Source organism: Aquila chrysaetos, chromosome 22 (assembly GCF_900496995.4).
Source record: "Aquila chrysaetos chrysaetos chromosome 22, bAquChr1.4, whole genome shotgun sequence".
NCBI classification, from domain to species: Eukaryota; Metazoa; Chordata; class Aves; order Accipitriformes; family Accipitridae; genus Aquila; species Aquila chrysaetos.
This window is the reverse complement of record NC_044025.1, coordinates 19,967,390-19,980,918: the sequence shown is the minus strand read 5'-3', so window position 1 is coordinate 19,980,918 and position 13,529 is coordinate 19,967,390. Positions and strand designations below refer to the sequence as shown.

At 40.1% G+C, this 13,529-nt stretch overlaps 1 protein-coding gene across 5 annotated transcripts in view; it reads left to right on the top strand.

The window, feature by feature from the left end:
* ACSL6 (acyl-CoA synthetase long chain family member 6) overlaps positions 1 to 13,526 on the top strand; it is a 60,631-nt gene extending 47,105 nt beyond the window's left edge. For all 5 annotated transcript variants that reach the window (XM_029997988.2, XM_029997993.2, XM_029997991.2 and 2 more), the window contains 8 exons: positions 1,029 to 1,124; positions 1,982 to 2,054; positions 3,376 to 3,464; positions 4,045 to 4,161; positions 4,410 to 4,553; positions 5,416 to 5,517; positions 6,178 to 6,249; positions 8,493 to 13,526. In XM_029997988.2, coding sequence (XP_029853848.1) covers positions 1,029 to 1,124; positions 1,982 to 2,054; positions 3,376 to 3,464; positions 4,045 to 4,161; positions 4,410 to 4,553; positions 5,416 to 5,517; positions 6,178 to 6,249; positions 8,493 to 8,633 — 834 coding nt within the window. In that variant the 3' untranslated portion in view covers positions 8,634 to 13,526. The remainder of the gene's footprint in view (positions 1 to 1,028; positions 1,125 to 1,981; positions 2,055 to 3,375; positions 3,465 to 4,044; positions 4,162 to 4,409; positions 4,554 to 5,415; positions 5,518 to 6,177; positions 6,250 to 8,492) is intronic.
* Positions 13,527 to 13,529: the final 3 nt, after the last annotated feature.

Genomic DNA, 13,529 nt, shown 5'->3' with positions numbered 1-13,529 from the left:
ATGAGAATAAGGGTGTAGAGAAAAATGCGTGTGTAAACTGTGGTTTAACAAGAGGGGAAAGAAATGAGAATGCCCTGCTGTGTGCCACATATCTCTTCAGTAAAAAAAGATTAAATTGGCTTTAAACCATGTTTTTCGGGCTCTATACTACTCCAGGAGGCTCTGATTACTTTATTTTTTTAATTGGATAACTTATCTGGAGACACGCCACTTTATTTTTAACTAAAGAAACTGACTGTACTTTTCGTCTGCGGATTAGTTGTCCTCAGTGTGCAAAGACAGCAGAGTTCACATGACGCTGACTGGAGCGCAGACATGAGGCAAGCCAGGCTGCATATTGATTCAGGATCTGGCGAGACTGGCAGACTCAATCAGGAGTTGTTTTCTTTTGTGTTGGGTTTTCTTTTTACTTTTAGAACAAGAAAAAGGAAATGAAGGGGGGGGGGGGGGGGGGGGGGGGAGAAGTAAAGTGCGACACAGGAATTGACGTAATACTCTCCAGAAATATTTGAAGGTCATCTGCCTTAAAAAAGGGACAGCATTATTTTAGATGGCTTGGAGGCCAATTCATTAAAACCGATGAGGTGCAAATAAGCAAGGAAAACTGGAGGGGGGAAGAGTCTGGTTTTTACCCAACAGTTCCCCAGAGCCAGATGTGCTTCCCGCAGGCCAAGGCTGCCTCCCCGCAGCTCTGCAGCCTGCCCGGGCGCAGGCAGCCGCAGGAGTCGAGACTGAGCAGCTCATCCGCCGAGAGATGTGGGACTCCTGCCCCTGTACCTTGAATGTTTTTTTCTTGGGGCACTATTTCTACCTGCGAGGGGGACAGTTATTGCTTTTAAGATTTAGCTGGCTTTTTATCCCTAAGGAAAGATTCAGAGCCAGTTCATGTTTCCGTAGCGTGGCTGCATCCATTCTAGACAGAGCATTTTGTGCAAGCTCTGGATAAGCAATACTCACGGATGCTGCTGGTTTTGCCATCTGTAGTAATTTGTGATGCTTTTCTTTTGTTTTCTCCTGCTATCAAACAGGCAAGTCTCGGTGGATGCGTTCGCATGATAGTAACTGGTGCTGCCCCAGCGTCTCCGACTGTCCTGGGCTTCCTCCGGGCAGCCCTCGGATGTCAGGTGGGCTCACGCGGCTCTTTGGAGCTGTTCGCTTACTGTTAGCTAGGAAACGCACTGCATTTAAGAAAGGAGTTGGGTTAGGACCTCAGAACTGCATTTAGGACAGCTTCACCAGGATCAATCCAACAGCAGGTGCAGGGCTTGGGGCAGACACAGCTCCGTGCTGTCCCCGGAGCTCTGCGCCCGCAGCCGTGGGGCTGGAGTGGGAATGACTGGTGGTCCTGGGAAGGAAGCAGCAGGCAAGAGCTGTTTTCGCTGCGGGCAGCTGCCAAAAAAAAGTATAGACTCATCCCACCCGCCTCTTGGCACTTAAATGAGTATGTGCAATTAAATATGCTTGTGCACGTGCTAAGAACTTTGTTACACAAGGTTTATTCTATATATAAATGGAGAAAGATAATCTTGAGATGGCAATTTATCCCACTTCAGACCTCCACTGCGTTACTTCTCTTTGACTAGGAAGTCCAGGGCAACTGAAAGGCCTCATTCAAGAACATAAAATTAGGTGGGGAAAAAAATTAAAAGGTGTATTTGAAAATATCCCACAAAAATACCTTTTTTCCCCACTAATAAATTCCTCTCAGAGAGTAACATACTTCTTGACTCAAAAGCTAATTGCTGAACTTGTCTTCTTATTATTTTCAGCTCTACACTGCGATGGTAATTCATAGTCATGTAAATGAAATTTTGTATACAGTGAGAGCCAGGGAAAGTGTCCCTGCGTTAAATGTGTGCCTGCACATTGCAGCCGGCAGGATTAGTTCACAGGGCTGTGCAACAGAAGGCAATTCTTAGATTTTTGTTCTGTAGTAGTGAAATCATATATGCTCTTTTAAAGATACTCGTTTCTTTGTCAGGTTTACGAAGGTTATGGCCAAACAGAATGCACAGCTGGATGCACCTTTACGACCCCAGGTGACTGGACATCAGGTAATGATTTTCTTCCACCATTTCCAGAAAGAAGAAAAATGCACATTTCTTTTGAAAATTCTGGACTGTAACATCACAGGGTGTTTATGCAACATTCACCACCGTGTGAATAATTTTCAGTGAATGTAATGTTCTTGAAAGTATTACTAGTCCAGAATAAATACACAGGGGTCAGGTGTTGGGCATGTTTGCCTGGGGAGATTTGGAATTGTCCCTTGAGCTGTTATTTGTGATACCCTCATCTCTGCACTCCAGGCGCTCTGAGTCCTCTTTAGAGCACTGGAGCTGAATTTAAAAGAATGTTTGTTAGAATGAAACGCTGGAACAAAGAAAAGATTAACACATTTATGTACTTAGTGAGCAAACTCAGGCTTCAAATACAGACCCACCACTACTCAATACTTTATATATTTCAGGCTTTTAAAACATTTGAATCTTGACAAAATCAGCTAAAAATTAGCACTAAGCAAGATTCAGCTAATACATACAAGTACTGCAGCTTAATTTCTTCTTAATATAAATAATCAGTATTTATAAAAATGTTTTGAAATGGGTATCATACCCATTCAAATGAATACTTGTAGGAAACCTGGACATCAGGTATTAATGGGTCTGGCCAGTTAAACATTTCCTTCTTTCCAACCCAGATTTTCTGTGGCTGGAGAAGAGCACATGCTTTCTCCTCCCAGCACAAGTGGCCATCTGTTTGGTTTTCGTCAAACCAAAACCAGCCCCTTGCAGATACTGGTGTGTCCTGGGGCTCGCTGCCCACCAGCCCCCTGCCCGTGCCCTGGCCAGCACTGGGCAAAGTGCTGCTCACCCGCCAGTGCCGCATCCTCATCCTCGGTGCACTACCAGCTGGCTCCTTTGCTAAACGCGACCTCAACCCACGAAGTGCTGTGACACAGAGCTGGGACTCTTCTCTTTCCAGTCCGTCTTTCCTAGTGGCTCTTTCTGGGGGAAATAGGACGGTTTTGCACACCGTAGTGCATTCTCAGGTGATTAAAACAATGGGGGTCCAGAGCTTTGTGTGCTTTTATAATTAGTTAAGCTTAAAAAAGGGTTTAGTCTCTTATAGGTAAGGGAGACCTGGTCTGTAGATTGACATGTTTGAAAATAGGGTTTATATATATCCAAACAGGAGGTTTGGGTATTTAGTCTTGATAGTGCAAAACCTTAAATGAGGAAATTATTTCTGCACGCAGACACAGCTCCTGCAAGAACATCCAGTGTATCTACAACTATGCAAGCAACTAACAATAAAATGCTAATTATCGTTTATAGGAGAGATGACAAGTGACTTGATAACTTTGATTTCCAGGTCATGTAGGAGCCCCTTTGCCCTGTAACTTAATCAGATTGAAGGATGTGGAAGAGCTGAATTATTTTGCTTCCAAAGGAGAAGGAGAGGTAGCAAATCACATTTTTATATCAAATTCTCACTAGTTAACACTGTATTAAGTAGTTATGTAGTTATAGAAGCATTTTACCTTTGTAAGGTGCATGGTTGCTGATGTGTTACACATTACAATCAGGAAAGGAAAACATCGATTCAGCAGTAGAGCAGCAAAGCATTAATTAAAAAGGGGCTGTGGCAGTACTTCCAGCCAATGCCATGCCTGATTACTTTAACAGCTAAGATGGAATTAATTAGTTCAGCTAAGAAGAGCTGAATTGCTGTGATTTCTACATTGCTGTTATTTCTATATTGCACATAAATTAAACTTACTGAAATAACTTTGGTTTTTTTAACTGCAAGCTGAATGCAAATCAACTTCAAGCAAATCAGTCTTGTAACCCCTACTTCATAGTTCCATTGGTTTGAAACAAATCCATAGGTATTTTATAACACAATATATTTTAGTTTCATGGAGCACAGTCATTAAGTCAACCTTTAAAATATTTCAATTTTAGTGAATTACTATTTAGCTTGTTAGTATTTACAGCAGAATAATAAAATAATTTATCAGCAACCCTGACTGTTTTGCAGATATGTGTGAAAGGACCAAATGTTTTCAAAGGTTATCTGAAAGATGAAGAGAAGACAACTGAAGCGCTGGACCAGGAGGGCTGGCTTCACACCGGAGACATTGGGAAATGGTTACCTGTGCGTACTGATCAGATGCTTAGTTCTTATGTCATTGTATTATCCTATGTAAATTTTCAAGTACTGAACTTAAATTTCCAAGCAGATCTATCTTCATAAAGGATTAAGTTTATATTTTGCAGAATAAGCTCGATATGTCAGTGAAGCATTTTCTGGCAGTTTAAAGAGCTCTGTTAAAAGCAGACTGCTTACTGAGTGTCTGTGGTTAAATAACTTCTCTGAGAACTCTCATTTTTTTCTCCTAACAGAATGGGACTCTTAAAATTATTGATCGGAAAAAGCATATTTTTAAACTTGCTCAGGGAGAATATATTGCACCGGAGAAGATAGAGAATATCTATATCCGCAGTGACCCTGTTGCCCAGATCTATGTCCATGGAGATAGCCTGCAGGTAAAAACTAAGTTTTCAGAAAATCTTACTTTGTTCTTTGTAAACTGAAGACAGAGAGCTGGGCATGAACACGGGGAAAGTGTGAGTGGATCATGGTATGTTTTTGCCCTGATGTCTCCCTCCTGTTCTGGAGCTGGCTGCTGGCCACGCAGGAGCTGAGCCGCTGGTGGGACCCTAAGCAGCTTGGAGGATGCTGTGGCCAAAGAATTGAAGCCTTTAAATTTGCATTTAATTTTTTTTAATTTAAAATTTTTTAAGCCTTTAAATTTGTTTCAGTGTCACCCTTCAGTGCTCTAAAGCTCTCTTTTGGCCTGTTGCCTGCGGTAAGCCAGACAAAAGCAGAGCCACTGCTGCTCCACGACTGCTGCCTACCCATTTTGACCAATCTTGTCCTGTTTATTCGAATATTTATACAAACATGGACAGCTTCTGAAACCATTGCGATTCATCCCTCTACGCTGATTGGCCACAAACACGAGGCTTCCCTTGGCATCGGAGTTTGCCTGAGACTCACAGGCCCATGAACGGCATCTGTATAAATGATATGGGCTATGTTCTGCTCTGGCTTATGCCTCTGAAAAAAGTAATTAATTTAATTAATGTCCAAGCAGAACACAAACCCAACTGAAGGTGTTAAAATTGCTGTCAAATGCAGGAACAGTGACAGAGAACCATTTTATTTGACGAAAAGGAACAGACACCAAAATATACCTCACTATGACATGTTAGCAAATTATTGACATAATTAAACAAGAAGTGATAAACACGTAGCAAATCCAACTGGCTTGTATCTTCAATTCAGTGTAGGGCCTTAAATGTTGTTCAGCTTTTGCCTGCAACTCTCCTTCTCCTTCACCTACAGGCCTTTCTGGTAGGAATTGTGGTGCCCGATTCTGAAGTAATGCCAGGCTGGGCAAAGAAAAGGGGGTTTGATGGAACATATACAGAACTCTGTAAAAATAAGGTTTGTCTTCCTATCTCTCTGCGGTACAGACATTTTTTCATGGTGGCATAACCTAGTTAGAGTAGTTGTCTATTATTAATGATCTCAGTGACAAGAATTATTTCCTCACTGAAAATTAAGCAGCGTTGACCTGGATACAGTGATGTGTGCTGGCTGATGGCACAGACCTCTGCAAACGCCGGCATGGGGATGACCAAGGGTCTGTCCTGCAGAGAACAGTGTGGCAGTAGGAGAGGTTGTGTTTGTTCAGATGTCTTGAATAGGATCCCAGCCTTATTTACACATGCTCTCTAATACTGAGTAACTGAGTTGGATCACATCGATGAACACTGATGCCACTGAGTCATCCCATGGGTGTCTGTGGGAAATGATTCTCCATCTAAGTCTGGTAATTGGTTGAAGGATTGCAAATTCAAACACCTATGTCATATATGCTTGAAAATATAACCTGACTTTTCATACTGAGGAAACAGTTAACATCACCGCACTTAAGTTTAATGTTTGTACATTTCTTCAATAGAATATTTGCTAATTATGTATTAACTGTCCATAAGGCACTTGAACTTTCCTCAGAAACATGTTTTCTTGATGAACAATTACATTAATTGCATGTAAGGTTGACTCTGGTATTTCATGAGGAATTTATGTGTTTTAACCCAGGAACTGCAGCAAGCGATAATGGAAGACATGGTACGGTTAGGTAAGGAGAGTGGACTTCATTCCTTTGAGCAGGTAAAATGAAACAATTAATACATTTTTCAGTGTGGTCAGACAGGCAATTTGTCCTTTTGTATTGAATGGGGATTTGTCAGCATTTGTTATGTTACTACATATCCTTCTTGCAGCGGCACACAATGTTTTCGGAAAAAGCTTTATTGCTGGCAAGTTGTATTTGTTCCTTTGAAAAACACATGCGCTGTGATTCTGCCTTCCACTCATGCTTGAAATTTGAATTAAATGTAGTGAAAGTTTTGGGTGCAGAGGTAAAAACCTAATCCAGGGACATGGATAATCTCCAGTCTGACAACCAGAGGTCAAGTTAAGTATCTGTTGGACTCTGATGCTTCTGCCACTGAAAGCACTGTTAAGAAACTGGGTCACTAATTACCATTCTTCTAACTGAGCTAGGAAATACTGCTGGTTTATTTATTTTCAGCCTGCGCACTAATTCTTTTCTGGTGCTTGTGTAAATATTTCTGCAACAGAGCTACAAACACTTCAGAAGGAGAGATCTGAAATCAACCATGGATTAAACAGCATTAAAAACACAGTAAAAAAAAAAATCCATCACATTTTAAAATGTCAAATGCTTATTTCTGTTAAAATAATGAACATCTTAATCATTATATATAATTAGCAAGGGCCTTTTTGCTTTTGTTTAGACTGTTTCTGGGTGGTAATTCTAATGAGTAATTCACCATATCTAAGTGCAGCAGAAGCACCATTAAACATAAACTTGTTATTCTTCATTTCTCAGTTACATATGCAAATGAAATGATAGTAAGAAGAAATGAATTTAAAAATTAAATTCAGTATAAAGCACGGTTTGCAATGCACATAATTGTCTGTGGTAATAAGTCTGGTTTGCTCTGCCATAGTCTTCACAGTATGAAATATCCTCAAGTAATCTATTCTACCAGCAGTTTGCAATTAATAAACTATAAAGCAGGGAGGAAAGCCTTGCCATCTTTCTAAAAAATTAAGAAAAAGAATTTCACATTTTAAAACTAAAGGGCTTCAAAATTCAATCTCTGTTGCAATATGTAATCTTAAAACCAAACTTTGAGCCAGATATTACGGCTAATGCTCTTGTGGGATAGGTTCCCCTGTATACGGAAGAGCCACTCTTTATCGTCCCTGTCCTTGTCTGCAGTGCCAGAGGCCTGAGCTTGGACCTCTGGCTTGGAAATGACAACTCTGGCTTCTGTAACCAACAGCTTGCAGGGTGCAGGCTCTGAAAGTCAGCGCAGCAAGCGGGGGAAGCGTTAATAGCACAAACACTGATTTTGTGAAGCATGTCACTGGGGGAGGAACTGCACTGCAACTCTTGCAGGGGAAAAATGAATCACATATCTAATGGGAATTTAAAAATGGATTCTCAGTCTATATGCCTGCAACTCCCAGTCTAACAAAACGCAAACCAGTCTGGTTTGGGGAATCACGAAAGCAGCAGATGGCTGGAGAATTTTGTCTTAAATCGGTGGACTATGACCAGTCACGCAGCAATTTTCTGCTTTCTGCCACACCAGCACTCCCATAAATGCGCTGGAAGGAAAAGCTCGCTCCCATCTGCGCTGCCAGGCTTCCTGCTGTGCTCAGAGACACGGCCGCCAACAAGGGCAGCCTTGTACAATCCTGTTTGCCTAGGCTGAATGATTTTATATCATTTTAATTAGCTAGTAAAACACCATCAATTCTTCCTTAAAGATGATAATCATGTATGCTCTTTGTGTCTGCAAAGCTTCATGATAATTTTGCAAGACTGAATTAGCACCTCTTACTTTCTTTCGCAGTCTGGTTAAGATGATGTTTCTTAGCCTGACTGCCTGCCCTCTCTCCCTTCCACTCTCGTCCACAGTCTTTCAACCGTGTGAAACTCCGCAGTTACAATATCGCATATGGTGATACTGTCCCTTGCGCTCTGCCTCGCTGTGTTTTGGCCTTGGTTTCATACGGAAAAGAGGTTTATGTGCTCATTCTCTCGGAGAGCTCCCTTCTGCGCTGGCTGGCTGTCGGGTCAGCGCGGACACGGGAAGACAAGCAGGAGAGCAGGGAGTGGTGAGGGGTGGTGGAGGGATTTAGTGTCACCTTGGAAAACTTGGGCAGGTGAGGGAAATCCTGGAGACCCGGCAGAAGGGTCCCCTGGGCTGCAGGCACAGCCAGAGGTAACCGCAGCAAGGCTGGCTTAAGAAGTTACACTTACTGACTGTGATGCCTGTAATTTTTGCTATAAATTTATCCCTTTTTTATTTTAGGTCAAAGCCATTTACATTCATTCTGATATGTTCTCAGTACAAAACGGTTTGTTGACACCAACATTAAAGGCTAAGAGACCAGAACTAAGAGATTACTTCAAAAAACAAATAGAAGAGCTATATTCAAGCATCTCCATCTGAAACCACGGGAAGAATGTTCTGAATAATGGACTTCATAGCAATATTAGAGTAACACTCAAAAATACAGAGCCAGAATGACACAGCTGAAATGGATAAGCATCTGAATCTTATATTTGAGCCTTTCATTGTTCTAGGATTTCATCACTAACCATAATTTTCCTTCTTTTTTCCATCAGGTCTGATACAATTCATTTTTTACTCTATGTACACAATAGGGTACTACTAAGGATTATGCTAAATTGCCACAAAACTTACAGAAATTTCAATCTATGACCAAGTAAATTATGGAAACTTATTAATAACTACAAACATTTCTAATTAAAATAGGGAAAATTTCAGGTATGTCTGTTTGATATTTGATTGTATATAACTTAATACATTAGAAACTAAAACTGTGGATAATTCAATAATGTGGTCTACCTCAAACAATCAGTGATTGATGGTGAAAGTCTATTTTCCCTGATCTGGAACTTCAAGCTGGATATTGGTTTATATATAAAAGTGATAGTTTTTATATTTTCCAGGACATAAATTACATTGATTTGATTTAATCATTAATGACCTAACAAACAACCAGAATAGAAACAGGAATGAATCTCCTGCTATTTGTACTTAATAGACCTATTATTATATTACATCTAAGGGATTAACATTACCTTGAAATTACAAGAACGGGTTAGGAAGCGATAGGATAGAATTTCCTCTATTTCCTTTTCATCTGAACTCAGTTTATACATGGCATGCTGGTTTTACATTAGGGCCTCCTTCAGCACAGTACACTCACGGACATCTGAACTGCTCAAACTGAGAAGGTTGCAAAAGCATCGCTGGCTCTGTGGCGGCTTTCTGTGGGAGTTCACGTTAACCCACATGCTCCCAGTCCCTAATTTATTACTTTACATGCTGCTAATACTGCGTAGTCCAGTTGGACTAACTCCCTTTCAGAAAACAGTGCTAAGGAAATGGAGCACAAGGTCTAAGCTGCGATTCTGAATGGGGCTTAGCAAAACAGATTGGTTTGGGAGAAAGGCCAGCCTGAGATGCAGCAGTGGAGGGCATCCTTCGGCTGGCTGTGGAAGAGGAAGAAATACTGCTCCAAAAGGCCCACAGGGATGGGCGAAAGGCTGTGTTAGCCAGTGCTGTTGGAAGGTGTCATGGTACGGTAAAATATTGGACGTGGTTGCAGAAAGGCCTGCTAAGAAAGCATTTCTACGTTCAGATGTCTAGAAGCCTCAGTTCCCACTGTCATCACTTCCAGTGGCCTCTCTGGAATGAACAGCAAGTTGTCTGGATGAAACCTGAGATTTCACGATCAGCTGCAGCCATTAGAAAGGGGATAAGTCCCATGTGGAACAGGAACAGACTCTAGAGCTCTCTCCTGATATAAAGCACGGTACAAAACAATAAGAAAACTGTAACATCAAGTCACTTGAATACTTGGACTGTTGGTGGCTTCCTTCTGCTAAACAGGGTCCTAAATATATATGTGTATTTTAATAGCTGCTGTTTGTTGCACCAGTGCATACTAGCATGGAGCTGTGCCTGCTAGATCTTCTTTGCTAGGACAGTGAAAGCACACTTATTTTCTCTCTTAAACTGGAATCCCCTGTAGACTTTTGAAGCTAAAAGTTTAAATTTTTAATCTAAATGATCTCTTATTTTCCCTCTGAAATTCTATTGCATGCTTCAAAATGAAATAAATTGAATTAATGAGTTAGTGTTACACGAAGACTGATTTATTGCAGTGATTTCAGAACAAAATGATACAACAGAAACCGTATCAGCTAACATAATCACTCATATAAAGAACACAGTGATTTATCAAATGTGCAAGTATTTGTCTGAATCCCTTTTTGCGCCTGATTCCTCATTTGATTCCAGTGCAATGACTCATATCAGTCCAAAGCAAGTAAGAAATGCTGTTACTGTGATCTGATGGTGTTGTACATTCATCTTTCATCAATGTACACAGCAACAGTATCCCTGGGGAATTTGTGTCTGCCGCGTCTACAGAGGATAGGAATTACTCTATAAAATCTGGCTCTTTACGTCAAGTCATAAAGGATTTTCATCTCTGCGGAGTCTAGTTCATCACCTTTTTGTATCGGCCAAAACAGTCATTACATACACATGCTTCAAAGCTATGAAGAATTAGTGCGATTTCCTGTCTTAATGCGACATACTTTTAAAATAAAAAAAAATAACTAGTCATTGAAAGAAGAACAGAAAAGCTATTTTCCACTGACCTTTCTCTACCACATGAATTTAATTTATTTTTCTTCTAAGATGATTTCAGTTTACCAGACTTTTCTAGATAACTAAACTCTGACTTTATATAAGTATAGAAGTTCCCAAGATGAGTTTATTTATGGCTTAGATGGCTGGTATTTTTAAGTATATAGTGCTGAATAATGTATCGGTATTCTTCTTTCAGTATTTGATGCAAAATGTCAGATGCACTAGACCCAAAGATATGAACGCCAAACAAATAAGAAAAAACAGTCTTGGCCACGCTAGGATGATGCAAAATTTGGGAGGAATTGTGTTGTCACACCAAAAGCGTGACTGCTTTCAGAACTTGTGAAAAGCTGTACAAATAAACTAAAAGCTCTCTTTAATACTTTCTTGCGTAATCAGATTTTCCTCTGCAGGTCACTCTCTCTCGCCACAATCGTAGCAATGTTGTAAGAGATTAAAACTTGAAAGGAACACGTGCGTAACGCGTGAGCTAGGCACAAACATGCTTCTCTTCAAATTCCAGGAACGTTTATCTTGCATTGAGCTTTCTTAAACTGAAATACTTCTTATGGCCACCAGGGAAAAATCCCCTGGGCTGTCCAATAACCAGTTTTGGGTTTTTTTCCTCAAGATAACTATTTACAAAATTAATTTCTAATATTCATCTTATTGAAAGAGTTGAGACTCAAGCACTGTTGCATAAATGGCAACGCAAGTTACCCTTCTCTGTAAAGAGCCCTGTTCTTGATGGCTTCAGGATGACGGGTTTTAACTAATCACTGTCATCTGGGGGCTCATTCCACAATCAATTAATGAAAAAATCCAGCAAGCCCACTGAAATGAGCACAGCTCCGGTCTGCCGCTGCAGGTGGGATCAGTGCTGGTCGGAGTCAGGCGCCCGTGACGGGGCTGTGACTCGGTGTCGGTCGCCTTGAGCAGCCCAGTGAGAGGAAGGAGGTTTGCACCCTCTCCCCCGAAGGCGTACGCTGCAGTCGGTGTGCTGCGGGCTGAGGTACCGTATTCTCGGAGATTTTAAAAACGGGAGGTTCTTCCTGGGCCTGGTGCTATGCCTGTGAAATCACTGGAAGACTGCGTCCAGTGCTCATACAAGAAAACCAGAATAAAATAGATTTTTCCAGGGAGAGAATATTGCTTAGTTATACATTTTGTATGTTCTTTGCTCAATATATGGCACAGTTCTGGCACAGAAATGGTCGAAGACACACAAAAGTGTGAGCAGAAACCACACCAGACAGTCTTAACCCCATGTTGGCAGGAAATACACAGCATTATTCTGTCCTGAAAAGCATATTTGCAGGTTAAAATGGTTGATGCACATCAGGTGAGAGAGAGAGACGGTGAGTCGTTTATTGATAAAGTACTATTTTGCAATCTGTCATCACTGTTAGTAAGTATATATCAGCATCAGTAAAGTCCAGTGTCATTTTTGCCATGAATATGAAATTCTTGCATATAACAGAAAATAATCTGACTTAATCTTCTGGAATGAAACAAAGTAACTTAGAGGGTTTTTTTGTTTGTTTGTTTTTATTTTCCATGTGTTAAAAGCACAAACTGGTGATCTATATGTAAATAAACTGCTACAAGATGAATGTAAACTGGGAAAGAATATACTATTTTTGCATGGTAACAGATTACTTAAAGACCTCTTGATGCCTTACAGAAAATTTGGAAAAGCATTTTATTTAGAGGCAATTCTATCTGCGTACTTTTTGTATCTTTAGCTCACTTGGGGTTTGTCTGTGGAAAAAAAAAAAGATATCGGAATTAGATCTTTGTTTCTTCTTGGAATTAACATTCTTCAGTACTTTGCACATTCAGTGGTTTCTATGCCACTTTTATTCCTGTTAAATGATGAAGCTGAAGCTATGCTTTTCAGAGGAGAAATCTGGATGCTTGTAGTCTGGGAGGGAAAAAGTTTTAGATCCCTGGAATTGTTCCAAAATAAAATGTTTTCTGAGGCATCTAGAGCCCCTTTAAGCCCTTCACTTCATTTCAGCTTTTTGTTATGTATTTTAGCAAAGTACAAGCAGCGAACAAATGAGGCATTTTCGTACGTGTTGCCTATTCTATTTTCAACTGAAAGTGAAGGGGTTAAAATATAACATACATTGGTGTAAAAAAAAAATCTTAACTGTAATTAAAGATTTTTCAGTTTTGGTATATTAGCATGTATATCAAAAAGTCATCTATGGAAACTTTTGTAAAGAATTAAATTGTCAAATTTCTCAAAACTGCTCATAAGATTTTCTCGTGGACTGATATACAATAAAAGCTCTTTTATAAAATCTGTTGTTACTCCAGCACTCTGTCCTCACAATCGGTATGAAGTCGTTCAGAATGCGTGCCTATACAAAATGTGTTGTAAAAAAAAATATATATATACGTAAGATAACATAACGACCAAAGGAATATTGGAACCTGAGATTGGTTTTAGCAATCTTCTACGAAAAAATTGTTGCAAAGTTCTCTGAAGATGCAGCAGTCTTTCTGTAATGGTTTCTTTTTTTTTTTATTTTAAATCAATAATAATATAACCAAATGTATATGCTTGTTTAATATGAATTGACAATTGGGAATGCATAGTATTTTTTCAGACTATGTGTCTAAAACAATAAAGTTTAAAAGCATTCAGTC